We start from the raw sequence: 16,050 nt of genomic DNA, 5'->3' as shown, positions 1-16,050 counted from the left end.
TATATATATATATTAGGAATTGAAGGTCTATCTATAACTATGTTGAGTAAGGGTGGTAAATCAATATATAATTTGTTAATGTAACGTCTCATTGGATCCACAAGGTCGAGAGTTTGATTCTTGTGAGCAACATTTGTTGGACGTCTCATTGGATCCACAAGGTCGAGAGTTTGATTCTTGTGAGCAACATTTGTTGGAAGAGACAATCATTTGTTGGAAGAGATTAATTCCTTACTAACAAGGTAAATAAATATTATTGATAGTAAAAAAATATGATGAGATGTACCAATAAGATGTTAGTCTAATTGTGTAAAACTGCTAGATTCTCTGATATCGAAATGTCAAAAATTTGATTCTTAAAAGTGACATTTATTGAGATGGGTAGCCACACATCGCAAAATTTCATCATTCGTAGCGTGAGGGAATACATTTAGTAGTATAAAAAATAATGAGATGTATTTTTTAATTAAAAAGTCAACTGTATATTGCAAGCAAGGAAGTTAGCAGGTTTACCTCTGAATTAATTGGTGGAAATTGTATTATGGTATTTGAGTGAAGACAAGGCTACAAAATATTAAATGTAAGGATAAGGGCATACCTATTTTTAAATGTTTATTTGTATATTCTTTCATTAAATATAAGAGTAATATTTATATTTTCAGTATATTGTTTACTATATCATTGCATTATTGATCATTCAAATATACTATTTTCATTTCAAAATTAATAATTATTAATACATGCATTCATAATATAAAAATCATTACCATATCATCTACATACTTTTTTTCCTCTAAGGTTCATTATTGAGAGAATATTATAGAACTGTACTAGTTTTTTTATAGAATAATATAATGTTTATGTTAAATAACAATTTGCATGTTTCATGAATGATGTAATAGGTTATCTGTCAAAAAGTTCCTCTCAACTTTTTCAACGCCAGATTATGATTAAAACTATTCACAAAACTGTTGCAGGTCAATGATCCTTGTAAGCCATATCCTTATGATGCATGTCTGTCTATATTTCAGTTGAAGCCTGTTTTTTATACGTTGAAGGGATCATGATGTGGAGGTGGGAATAAAATATACTCCTCTTTGTTTCAAATTTGAAGCTATTTTTTGATATGTTATATGTTGGGAGATCTTCATCCATGAGTTACAACATTTCTTCATGACTAAGTGAAAAGAAACATACAAGTGAGTTTGACACCACATCTTGACCCAAAACCTTAAGATATCAGGTCTATGATTTCATCCTCTTATATGCTCTTTAACTTATCCATTTTTGTTCAATGTAAAACTTCTTCATTCACACTTGGAATACCCAACATTATCTTTGCATGTTAGTAATTTATTATGTACGAGACTCGAATACAAAACTTCATTCATTTTATTCCTTAAATCAAAATCATTCACCAGAATCATTAATCATCTTTCCCTCCACTTTGAAGCTTTAAAAGTTCTCATGACAAATGTATTTAAAAAATTATTTTCTTCATATTTTGTTCCTATAATAATGGTATGATCAAACTAAAATGTTCACCCTCTAATTGTCATTCCACACTTACGTATCCAGTTCAATTCCTAATAATTATGTGAGTTTATAACATAGTCATTTAATCTTATCTGATAGCTTTATTTTTATAGAAAAAATATATGCGTAGAATATATGAATTTTATATATGATCATTGTATCATCCATCATTCATGTTTATCATCATCGACTCTTCAAAAAATTTATGCACTAACATTGCATGAATTTTATAAACTATCAATATATCATCATCCACCATTCATGTTTTATTATTATATGTATAAATTTTTACACCGATAATAAATAAATATTACACTCTTATTTTTATAAAGAGTTTTGGGTTTTCAATTTTCTACACTTACAGGGTTAAATGAAAGTTGACTAGGTCATTGCTTTGGGCCCATATATTTTTAACAGGCTTCAATGTGAAGCCCAATAAATTTGGGTTGTGCTTCAGCTCAAGATGGAGAGCACTACAAACTCTAATCAGTGTGTTTATATATTTCTTAAAAATGTTACTCTGCTATTCAAAGTATTATTTTTCACCTGGATCCCTTTGATTCTATAATATCAGAGTTGATTTGGCAACAGTTTTTAAAGGTTTGTCGATTTTTTTGGTACTACTAAGAATATCCTCTTACTCTTTTGGGTAATTAATTAATTTTTTCGGGTGCATGAGTGTCTTTTCCAACAAATGTCACTTACAGGAATCGAACATTGATATTTTGACATCCTGATGATTTAATAGACCTTACACCACTAGACCAATAATTCAGGAAAGACACTGTTGATTTAAAGTGTCTTAAAAATGTACTAAAAAAATCTATCGATCGTATTTTTTAAATCAATTAGAGATACGCTCAAATTTATAGGACAATTTGGTGCTAGAGCTAGCTAGAATGTGCAAAATAGCTTAATTATTGCCCATGAATTTTTTAACTTCAAAAATACCCATTACAATGATTAAACTTCACTTACTTCTATATAAATGACTTATTTTTTTTGTCACACTTGAATAAACAAATAAAATCCACTTAGATAGATTTGGCCTAACCCACAAATACAAAATTAATGTTCATCAGTGTCCCATGGGGTTAATTAATATTAATCTCCACCACACCTTTCCTCATTGGAGACTTGTGGCAACATCAATAAGAGATGAAATAAGAAAATTTGGGGTTAAAGTTGAAGAAGATTCTAACCTAGAATTTTCAAATTAAAAACTCAAAGAGATTCTAAAAGATACTTATTTATTATAACTTAGCAATCAAATCAAATTGCAAATTACCTAATCACCCTAAGTGAGAATTATGAAGATTAAGAATACTAATCAAATTGGTAAATGCTTTGTGCCAATCCTATTTCATTTAAGTTTAGGTTACTTTGTTTTTTATCCAATTTCATCATTTTAATATTAACTAGGATGCATGTCATGATTTTAATGCGAAAAAATATAACTTATTTTTTTATACGAGAAGATACTTTATTCTTGAATTAAATAAGATATATATCATAATTTTAGTATCCGAATGAAATAAATTAACTCATCATGTAAAAAATACTTTATTTTCTTAAGTCTTAAATTGATAGTTCATACACACAAGTTCCATGTTCAAATTTAATAATTTCATACCCATTTAAATTTAAAATGAAGTAAGGGCTGTAAGGCTTACAATCTCTAATACAAAATTAGAGGATAATATAAAATAATTGAACTAAAAATTTAACCATATGCTTCCGCTCAATTTTTCAATCACACCAATCATTCATAAAGACAATTTTACTCACATTAAATAGAATCACTTCGACATAAAAGTTTCTCATACTAAATATCATTCCCCTAATTAGTTAACTTAGCTTAAATTCTCATATATATATATATATATATATATAAATATAAAAGACAAGGTTCCAAAAAATTAATGAAAAATAGAACTACATAAGTAATAATTTGAAGCAAAGAAAATAACCGAATTGGACATGAAAGCACGGTTAGGGTCTTCCACTATAGGTGATAGTGTGCCATCATAGTCTAGAAACATGACTATTTGCTTTCCCTTTGATGCTTCCATAATTTGATCAAACATGTCTAATGCTGATGGATGATGAAGCTGTTTCATTATCAACATAAATGCAAATTATACATAATATACTAATATGTAATAAGTTAAGTAAAATTAGATCTAAGAAAAATGAAGTTTGGTATGTATATTAATTAAGGAGTTATGGTTGTTACAATCCAAGAGGTTTGGTCTTGAGACAAAGAAGAATGATGGGTTGGAGAAGAAGCTTTCATGGACTCAATCCAACCATTAACTCTTCCATTGATTTCAAGGTTCTTCAAAATACTTCTCCTTCTAATGGAAATGTACCCTCTTCTTAGTGACTTATTTTGTGCCACAACTTCAGATTTGGTTTCAGACATTACCACATTCTGCTGTTGAGTCATATCTTTTGACTAAATCTAGGTGCAAAACAAAACAAAAAACAAACCCAACTCATATATTATTTATGTTTTTTAAGGTAAGGTGTTGAACAAAGTCTCACATCAAATAATGAGTAATAATTGAATAAGTGAATAAATATAACTTACATTTTCAGAGGGAAGTAGTAATTATAAGTTTGCGGCTAAAGATTAAGGCTTTTTTCTTTAGAAGATGAAACACTGAATGGTTCAAAGAAGAGAAGAACATGTATGTGGGGGAGGATAGTGTGTCCCTTGAGTTGGATTTATAGTTCGAAAACAAGAAGGTGCAAAACTCTATGGTGAGACCCACTCCAGTATTAGAGAAATGAAGGAGACCCTAATGCCTTTTGTTATCCCAATACTTTAATGAAGCAATATTAAATTTATGAAAAAATATATAAAGAGAAAAATATTAATACACAAAAAATGTAAGAGTTTTTTTACTGTATCATTCATTTTTAATTATAATTGAACTTATATAAAAGTAAAGTAATATAAATGAATGATGAATAATATACTGACTGTGTAAAAATTTTACACTATAAGTACATAGATATTATACTCTTACCCTTAAATTTTAATTTTTGTTGAGATTGGCATGGGGAAAAAAATAATGTTAAATTAATATGAATGATTTTTTTACTTATAACATATTTTTTAACCTCAATTGTGAGGTAATTATTATTTTATTTAATTTTTTTATGTATAATAATATTAATGCACTAATTATTTTTAACTCTCAAGTTTACTTATCATCATTTGAAATAATTTTATATTTTGGTGGCGGTTTTTTTTTTTTGAAATAATCTTATTACATTGCTAAAGTTGTTAGTCTCCTTACAACAATTTATTTTTTATCTATTTTTAATTTAGTAATATATCCTACAAAGATTAATTTCATTAACTAATAATATTTAATAGGTAATTAAGAAGAAAAAATAGTTCATAATAACTTTTTGTAAAATACATAAAGTTTAGAAGAGTTTTATACAATTTTTTATTAAATTTATATTTGTAATAGATGGATTTGGTTAGTACATTGTAGTTTATGGGTCAAGTATACTAGTTTCACAGGTTAATTTGATTTATATTAAAAAAAATATAAATAATTTGGTTAGTACATATGTTAAGGTGTTGATTAGGGGTGCAAGGTCTCACAAGATATGTAGGATGATCAAAAGGTCAAAGCTTCAATTCTTAGAAGTAACATTTGAGATAATTACGCACAAAAAATGATTAGTACTGAAAGGGTGATAATATACTTTTAGTAGTATTAAAAAATATATATAAATAATTATATTGTTAATTAATAATTTTATACTAAAAAAATATCATCATACATAAGTATTTAATTAAACTATAAATAGTGAAGTTGTTACTAAACCAAAATAACGCAATTAAATTGAAAATATCAACAAAGAACATGTACTTTATGCTTTAATTATAATAAAAATGTACAATTTTTAAAAAAAATTTATTAAACAACTAATATTTCATTACAACATAAATTACAAATAACGAGCATAACAACAATAATTACAAATAACCTGAAAGCACCATAATTATTAATTTCCCAAATTTTAATTTTTAAACCCTTGACCATTGAATGTTCTTTAGCAAAATCCAGTATTTTATTATATACTTAATTTATTGTACAATATAATATTTAAATATATTTACATATATAGCTAATATATTCTATTATTATATATATAACAATAAGGGAATGTTGATGAAGTTGCTCACTAACAAAACTAGATAGAAATTGATAAAAATAAATGCACTACATTTTAAGAATTTTATATACTATAAGTTCATTATTTATCACTCGTTTTTAATGATCAATGACTCATAAAAAACAAATAATGATAGATCATTTATTAATCGTATATAAATCTTTATATTGGCAATACATAGATATTACATTCATAAATTTTTGCATTTAGAATCCGGATTCTTTGGATAAACAGGAATGTGACCGTTTTCAATGGCCAAATTCCTATTCCTAATTTGGTAACGCAAGGTTATCCCCTTACTATACATATAAGAATCTAATCCATATTGGAGTGTCCAACTACCACTCCCAATAAATATTATAGGTTTATAAATTAACAAAGGCATTATAAATTTCTACATTTATTATGATTAATCTTTAAATTATTTTATTTTATGTTATATACAAATATCATTTTTCATAAGGACATTAAGTCATACATTTATGCATAAAAACATTATTATAAAGAGAATGAAATATCTTAGTATAAGGATATAAATTAAGTTTTATCTATCTATAATAAACTGACATGTCATTAACATTTCAATGAAAGAATAATATAAAGATGTATATTATATTATTCTGGATTATAAAATAGATAATTAGCTGTACTAGTAGCCCCACAGTTCTTACTGTTTCATAATAAGCTTGATGCTGACCATTAGTTTTAAACATGGTTGCCATTTGCCAACTACTAATAAAACATGTATAAGCATCCATAATCATACCATTAGCTACACAAGTATATGATTAATCATATTTTTTTATTAGTTTAATATTTGTGCACCTACTATCACTGACAAATGTAGGACCTTGGGATAGGGTGTGCGAAATAGCTTAAAAATTAAATAATAAGTATTATCAATTATAAAAATGAAAATATTGATGTTAAAATTAAAAAATTCAAATATATTTAATCAAATAAATTACATATTTTTTAATTAATGTCTGTGTGATTTCGCATTTTGAAATAGTTGAATAATCAATTTATTGTCAATGTTCCTGAACATTTCTCGCTAAATATAAGTCACTATACAAACATTCATTTGTGCATCTTTCATTCAATTACGCAACTTATTTTTCACGATTTTTTATTGCTAACTTCAAAAGAAGATAAATTAACAGGTAAACAATGTTCTCCCACTTTCAACCAACTTCCCTGAAAGATTATTGATTTATTTTAAGCAAATCAATACTATTATGCATATGAATGATGTAAGTCTCAGATTGATTGCAAACATCACCAAATTAGTTGAACAAAATCATGTAGATAAAACTTTGTAAATTCAATTAGTTTTGTAATATAAAAACTAAAGAAAATTTTGATAGACTCAAAAAGGATATACACAAAATAAATGGATATTTGTTTCGGAGAAACGATCATGAAATTCCTAATGGTTATTTGTTTTTCACGAAAAAAAATAGAGAAACAACCTTATGCACTTAAAGTGTAACAGTCCATCATCCACAATTCATTTTTAATCCTTATTTCAAAAATATAAATGAACTATAGATGATATAATGACTGTGTATAAATCTTTACACTAACAATTCATAAATATTATATTCAAAACTAAATTTCAGGATGTGCATTTGCACACCCTCAAACATGTATAGCACAGTCCCTGCCTACTATGTAATTTTTTTACAACTAATTATTCATCTTTCGTTTATACTATTTTTATTAAGGAGTTAATAATGATTATTGGTATATTATCAATGTGAAAAACTTTTAAAATAAGTGCATTAACATATAACTATGACAAAAAGAAATATGTATTAATAGTGTAAAAGTTTTATACATTGTTAGTCTATCTTCTATCATTTATTTTAAATTTTCATGGACTCTTTAAAAATAAATATTAATGAATGGTGGATGATGTATTAACTGTGTATAAATCTTTACATTGACAGTGCATAAATATTATACTCTATAAGCGTTACAATTACTTTTTTGTTACCAACATGAGTACTCATATACCCAAATGGATATCTATTTATACTATATATAAAAACAAAATATGATGTGAATTCTTTATTTAATTCTTTAATTAACAAGGCATTGAACTTGAAGCTTTATGATAATTAATGGTAGAAACATGTCAGACCGACTATTAAAGCCTATTATATGACCTATAAAATGCTAAGTCAAGTAACACTTTTTCGTAAACTGATCTCAAATTTAAACTTTTTGAAAAACTTATTTAATTTAACAGGTCAGACTTTAGGCATTCAAAAGGCTTAACATGTCAACCTATTTAGTTATATCATGCAATAATGTTCATATTACACAATTTTAATGTAAGTAATGTTATTATTATGTAATCTTAATATAAAAATGAATATAAAAATATAATTTGATTTTTAGGGTTAGAACAATATAGCTAAAAATAGACCGATTAACTTATTTAAATGTAGACATGATCTAATATTTTAATATTATATAACATAACAAGCCTTTAAAAGTTTAAACAGACTAATAAGCTAAACCAGATTTTTAAACAGATCGGACGTAGACTTTGAATTTTTTTAAACATGTTAACATGTCAGACCCATATTCCTATATGCTATATAGGCTTGATCTGTTTAAGACAAATTTTGACGTGTTTTCAGCCTTAATGATAATGCTGATAAAAAATATACATATTAAGATTAAAACAAAATCAAATTTTCAAAGAAAAAACTAAATATACCATTTTCCATGATAATAAATATACCTAAAAGCTTTTTATGGTCCAACCAAGCTCAAAGGGATGGCTTCCTATATAGATGCCATGGTTTAAAAAATGGGATCATAAACATATACTCATGATCATTTAATAGACCTTTCAAAAAAAGATCATAGAATAAACAAACCTTTCTAACAATAATGTACAAAGATTTTAGTCCAGTATATAAGTTGTGCCCTAAAAGTTATGTAGCCTCCAAATAAAATTAAAATGTAATATTTATGTACAATCAGTGTGAAAATATATATAATTAATATATTATTTATTATTTATTTGTATTGTTTTATTTAAAGCGTTAAAAATGATAAAACATAAATAATACATAATAAAATAATAATATATAAAACTTATACTCACTCAGTATATATACTTTTTTATTTCTAAAGTTAATAGTGGTGATCTTGAGAAGCATGCATTAATGGCTGGTCAAAGAGTAACTATAGACAAGGGGTAGTTAAATACTAGAGGACAATTTGTCCTAAAGTCGTTGGTTCTAGTCAGTTCCATTCTTTGTAACTGGTCCTCAAACTATTACAATGAAGTGGAATGGCACGACAGCTTTATTGTCCATTGTTTTGTTCATTTCTACTCTTTTGTCAATGGCTACACAAACTTTGTATCATTTTATGTCTCATAAACATGTGATTGATCAGAAAAATATATTTAATTTAAAACTTAATTATTAAATATTTTTCTGACTAATCATAAACTCATGATACATAAAGTGATACAAAATGTGAGATAATAGATGTGCTTCCTTTTTCAACAAGCATGTGAATGTTATAGTCTCCATTGTTCATATCTTTGTCACTTAATGTGTGTTGGTATATGAGAAACTACTTGAATAAGTCATTAACCATATCAATATTTTTCATCTTTCAAATATAAAAAATGAAGTAATGATATGTTTTCTAATAAAATCATCTTTTAAAATATGTTATGTTATAATATTATCATAATTATTTCTTCCACACTCCCTCTAGATCTTTCCTCCGTTACTATACTAATTTCTTTATATAGACGATAATATACTAATTTTTGGTGCAATTATTTTTGGTACAATAACGTTAAAATACTAATTGAGTACACAATACACGTCATTGTTCTGTACTGGGTAATTATACTCTTACTCTATTATTTGAACAATTAAGTCACCAGACTCGTATGTTTGTTTATGATGTATATAGTATGTATATTTTATAGGAAACATATCTATTGAGAACTTGATTATTATATATGAAAAATGAAAACAATAAATTCTTATTATTTAATTTAATTATTCATTTATTTGTCTATGTTACTGGCTTTTCTATAATTAGAAAGACATCATTTCCTGATGGCAAATATTCGGATAAATAGCGGAGGACAAAAAGGAAGACACCAAATCAAGCTGAAATAAAAAAAATCAGTTAATGTGGAGAAAGAAGGGGTGAAGTGAAGGGGATTGAGGAATCGAGTTTTACTCACAATAAATACTAACATATTAATATTTGCCGATAAAGATAAAAAAAATCGAAGAAAGAAGAAAAAATCTTGATGTATTATTATTGTCTTGAAGGTAAACTCCAATGAGAAGAAGAATTGCAAGCTTTGATATTCTTCTTCCTCAAAACGTTGAACACCTCTATGATTTCTTTTACATTATACATGCATGTACACTAGTAATGGAAAGAATTATATAAGAATAGTTTATGGTTGTTATTAATTGTTAGACATAATCGAGACAAATTATTTTTAAGCAAGAAATAAAAATAAGTTAAGGACAATAATAAAGCAAGAAATTAAAAAATGGGTTTTTACTCCTTAGTGACTCAAAACTATTTTCCTTCAAATGGAATGGAATCAAAGAGGTTGGAATCCGAAGATATTTTCTAGAAAAGGAGTGGTTTTGCTACATCAAGGATATGAAATTTCTCTTTAAACTAGACCTATAGGAAGTGACTCTTAAAAAAATATAGGATGAATAAATAATGGAGGTAAGATCAAAAGTCTATAGTACTCGATTATTGATCCACTATGAATGCATATAGATATTTTTCACTACCAAGAGATATCTCTAAACATTTAATTTATAGCATGCATATTTATCCACTATGCCCTATATATAGCCTAAAGATCAATTATTATTCCCTTCCATGAATATGATACCCAAATTCTTCTTGTGTTTAAGCAATTGAACATGGCTAAATGCCTAGATTTAACTTTTTTTATCACAACCACCAATAAGACATATTAGTCATCATCAATCTATCTTATCTCAAATCACTATCAGAAAAAAGAGGGAATCAATCCGTCCAAATTTGTGATCCACAACTAGATGGGTCTCCAATTAAAGCTTTAGTGTTAGATTAATTTTTGGACGTTTTTTTTCTAGACACCCATTTCTTTCTAGAAATTATTATTTTTGTTTTATCAATATAAATATTTATACATAGTCAGTACATTATTTACTATTCATTTGTATTACTTTTACTTGTTTTAAAGAGTCAATGTGTTGCGAAAAGGTAGCAGTCATGACAATGCTCCTAGAACCCAAGAAAGATAAGAAAGAAATGATTGAAGAAGAAAGAAAGAGATTGAAAAAACAATGAAAATAAATCTTTATTACACTGAATAATACTTCTCATTAATTTAATTAGAAAGAGAAATGTAATGCTTTATATACATCATAAAGATGAAAAATCAATATAACTAGCCCGTGCCACGGGCCCTCTATGACTCAAATTAAAAGGACATGATCGTGTATCCTAGGACACAAGTGTGTTGTCCTAAAACACTTTTCATATAATGATAATTAAACATGAGTGATGAACGATATAATGATATTATACAAATTACTCTTATATTATTAGTGCATACATTTTTAGATTAGAGTGACCACAACTTCAATTTTATATATTGATCCAACTAATATAATCTAAGATTTTAGGTTTAAATCCTAGATATACAACGCTAAATATTTGGAATGAAAATTTGTTATTTATAATAATCTTACTTAATTTGGACAATAAATTATACCAAAGTGACGAGGCTTTGGCCATGAATCCCATAATTTATTACAAGGTTGCAAATGGATGATGTTGGATAAAACATTACTTTTCTATATCTCTCTTTATCTTTACTTTGTTTATCACGAGATATCTCTATATAATAATTTTCAACAAACATAAATAGTTGGAGATGCTAATGAATGGGACCTTCCTACTAAGGTCCATGTCGACATGATGGATTCTTATGTGTATGTCTTCATTAAAATATACCGTTGAAAGAGGTCATTCAACATTTTCTTTCACCAAAATACTTCAAAGTTCAAACCAACTTGTTTTCTTCAAATAATATTGGCTATGCAAATTGAAAGTATATGTTTGCCTATATTTAGAGGAAAGAGAAATATCATGAAGAATCATATAACTTTTGGGGTATTATTATTATTATTTGCATATTAAAACTTACAAAAACAATGTTGTTGTTATTATTAGTGGATCAGTTTGTACTACTAGTACTCAAACATCATAATGTGAGTTTAAAAAGTCTTTATTAGTGGTAAAAAATGTTACGATCGATAAATTTGACCTACATTTAATATTTTAGTGGATCGGTTTGAGTTTTTTAAATTTTCATAGACCAAAATAATACACACAATTTTTTTAAATTTCCAACCAAAATGAAACTTTTATTATTATTTCAGGTTGACATGAAGATACCATATTGCACACAATGCTTTAGAAAGTATGTGAATACATAAAACTGGTCTCCTTCTATGAAGATTCATAAAGATAAAGATTCATAAATAATGCAAGCTTAGTTAAAGTACATGCCAATTGATTAAGTTAAATTAGCGTGCATAAAAGATTTGAGAGATCCATTATCCCCACGCTTTGATCGGCTAAAAGAAAGAGGTTGAATAGTTTATATATATATATATATATAATAAAAGCAAATCTACTTTTGCTAATCACTAATTTATATCTTCATGTCACTAATGTGTAATGTATTCCCCACTCATTAGATACCTAAGGTTATTATAAAAAAATGAACTTATTCTAATTCAATAATAGATTTTAATATCTATATTGCTTGATGTTATACATAATTGGTGATAGCTCCCAATAAAATGTGAATTTTATGGGTACACATCTGTTGTTCCACAATTTGTACTATTATATGTATCATCAGTTGTGATTGGTCAGAAAAATAGTACATACAGTAATACAAATTGTAGGATAACATATGTGCTCCCGAATCTTATATGTAATCAACATTCAAAGTAAAATTTTATCAACTTTAATTTTTTTCATAGATCAATGAAATGATATTAAAGAGTATAGATCTAAAATATTCAGCAACCTCACTCGATCATATATTATGAATTTTATGGTAATTATTATAGAAATAAATATTTATTAACAAATATTTACCTTAACCTAATGTTTAGGTGTGGAAATGCATGGGAAGAGATATAAAAAAAATAAAGAAACAAAGATATGTAATTGATGATGGGATGAAAATGAAGAAAAAGATAAAAAAGAAATATAAGTTGTAAAATATGATATAAGAGAAAAATAATCTAAGAACAAGTAGGTGTGGTTGAGAAGTCTCATATGAGCGAGTAATGGACACTTTGAAAGTATTAAATGTGGATGGACTCATAGACATAATAATTACCATAATAATATCCCATTCCAACAAGTTGTAACAGAGTAGATAGTTCGATCGAGTCGAGTTTTGATATAAAGATTGGAGTTTGTGTCTTTGTGTCGAAAGTCTTTTCAACATTTTATGAAAACAAGGCGTATAACATATTCCATGGGCACTGGTGACAACAACTATACAAGATTGAGAAGAACATGTATGACTAATTGAGTATTGGAAGTCGAGCTAGGCTCTTGGACATACAATCAAATACTCAAAAATGTTTATACTCAAGTGAAAGTTGTATTCTAAGAATGACTCATACTTGATGAGATTATTGAAAATTCATGTGTTAGGCACATGTGGAGTTTTGTTATATTCTATTAGTGCATCTTAAAAAAAATCTTACAATACTAAATAAAATTAATATTAAATGAAATAGCAATTCCCTATTTTTATATGAATTAAGGATACTATCCAACTGAAATGAAAAAAAATATTAATCTCTTCCAATAGATAGAAATCCGATTAGGGTGTGAGAACATAAGTGGGAATTAGGCCTATTTTGTTTTACATAAAGCCCATAATGCCTTCAAATCAATAAGCCCATTATGCATGTTGAAGTTGTCTGATTCTAACATCTAATACTTTTGAGTTAACCTTCCTTTCAAGACAAGAATTTATAATAGCTCCTAGATATGACAAAAAAATCAATTCTCTGGGTATCCATGGAAATACCTGCAACGAGTATCCGCAATAATATCTTATGAGTGAGAGCAGGTTTTGTGATACGCGCCTCGCGGGTACCCACAAATTTATATATTTAGTTTTTAGTTAAATTTATATATATATATATATTTATTATTATTTTAAGATTATATATCATATACTTTATTAATATTTTATAATAAATTACACATATTTGAATGTGATCATAAATTTATCATATTATTTATGTAACATTTATTTTTATATATTGATTATTACAAATTGTATAAATATATAATTAAAATTAAAAACTTGTTGGGTATCCACAAATACCTGCTACTCACATGGGTACCTACAAATATTGTGGATTTGGGCACGAGAAAACATTACCTACATTTGCTCGCACCCGTTGTCATCCCTAATAGCTCCTCCTTATGGACGAGCTTCTAACTTCTAAGTTCTAAGAATATTGAAGCCTCGTAGTAGATTTTTCAGGCTTAATGGAGTTTATGACAAATATTAGATTCAAATGAGACCATATACTTACATTATTATCCTGTTTATACTGAAGTCTAATTTATTTATATAAAGATTGCAAGACTAGTATTTCGAGTCTTGTGTATAAAAAACCCGGCTCAGGAAACTACTCATATTATATTGTGGATATTTTGGGTTTAGAATGAATTGCTTTTTGTGAAATGTAATACATATTATCATGCCAAAAATACAAGTTTGGATTAGTTTTCAGTTTCTAAAATAAATTACAGATTAACTAGTAAGTATCATTACATGGATATTTAAATTGCATATTTACTAGATGATTACTATTATGTTTGATTTTTTTGCATCACCAAAACTACTATTTTGATATTTAATCCGTCACAAATATAGTGCAAAATTATACCACGGATAAATGGATAATGGCAAAAAAATCATATTATTTCAAGATGAAAAGATTAATAAAGTGACATACAAGTCTCCCAAAGAAAGCATTTTTATATGGATGGATTCAAAGCATTCATGTAATAGATAAAAAAAAAGTCAGATATTTACCATTATTACTAGAGGATGACTTTATTTTGTTAACATTATTTATAGTGTATAAAATGAATACTTAATTTTGATTCTTATAAATTTTCCCATGTACTAATTTAATTGTTGAAAAAATAGAAATTCAAATTCGTGTTTAAAGATCATAAATGTGAGTTAAAATTGTTATATCGAGCAATTTTGTGAGGATCGGGTTGGCCTCTGTCAGGTCCAATCTATAACCGAACTTAAAAGGATTTTGGTATACAGTCTTATCTAAATGAGGGTCCTGGTTGGATGAATTTGATGAATTGGAGAAATTTCGATCTAACTGTATTAAACCCAATTTTAAAAAATAACATGAAAAGTGAACATATTTGTTGACTTATTTTTTTTAAAAAAACAAACACTACTGTAATATTTTGTTTTACTCCAGTCCAAAAAATATAGAGATATGCTACTATAGTATAATAATACATAATTATTAATTATATAAAAATCTAATATAATATATAATTTTATATCAAATGGTGGACTTGAGTGTCATAATATCTTTTGCAACTACCAAGGGTATACAAATTTGGGTAATTAATTAATTTATTTGGGGGTGTGTGGTTGCTTCTCCCAACAAGTGTCGCTATCAGGAATTAAATGTTGACATTTAGGTCATTTTAGGAATCTAACAAGACCTTACACTACTAGACCAACACCTTGTTGGTTGAGTGTCATAATATTAATATTAGATATCACAAAGAAGGTTAAAAAATACTCTATTAGATTATTGTTTTTAGAGAATTTTAAATTTCGAGGAACTAATTAGTACCCACAAACCAAAATACATTTTACACAATTTATACAAGAGCAATTGATTAAAAAAAAAGTTTGGGTGAATGAATCTTAGGTTGAGGCGAATGAGGAATGAACATGGCAACTTGGTGCACGAGCCACACCGCTAAAGGCTGTAAAGTAAATGACCGAATGATGCGATAAGCTTTACCATTTCTTCACGAAATCCTTTCACAATCTTTACGTTGCAAGTTGTAGATCATGTTCACATTTCCTTTTTTGAGAATAATCAATACTTTTCTATACTCAATTTGAGGTAATGTGAACAATCTCTCCAAATGGTAAACTTTGATTTCAGAGCATGACAAAGAGAGAGGGAAAAGGTATCT

At 26.9% G+C, this 16,050-nt stretch overlaps 1 protein-coding gene across 1 annotated transcript in view; it reads right to left on the bottom strand.

Annotated features, from left to right (window-relative positions):
• The window catches only part of LOC109326275 (probable trehalose-phosphate phosphatase J), a 10,288-nt gene extending 6,068 nt beyond the window's left edge, over nucleotides 1-4,220 (bottom strand). Inside the window, exons 1-3 of the mRNA XM_019558979.1 lie at nucleotides 4,126-4,220; nucleotides 3,773-4,000; nucleotides 3,507-3,647 (exon numbers count right to left, since the gene is read on the bottom strand). Of these exons, the coding sequence (XP_019414524.1) occupies nucleotides 3,507-3,647; nucleotides 3,773-3,985 (354 nt within the window). The 5' untranslated portion in view covers nucleotides 3,986-4,000; nucleotides 4,126-4,220. The remainder of the gene's footprint in view (nucleotides 1-3,506; nucleotides 3,648-3,772; nucleotides 4,001-4,125) is intronic.

This window comes from Lupinus angustifolius, chromosome LG14 (assembly GCF_001865875.1).
Source record: "Lupinus angustifolius cultivar Tanjil chromosome LG14, LupAngTanjil_v1.0, whole genome shotgun sequence".
Classification (NCBI taxonomy): Eukaryota; Viridiplantae; Streptophyta; class Magnoliopsida; order Fabales; family Fabaceae; genus Lupinus; species Lupinus angustifolius.
The sequence above is the reverse complement of the archived record's forward strand: the minus strand, read 5'-3'. Positions and strand labels throughout refer to the sequence as shown.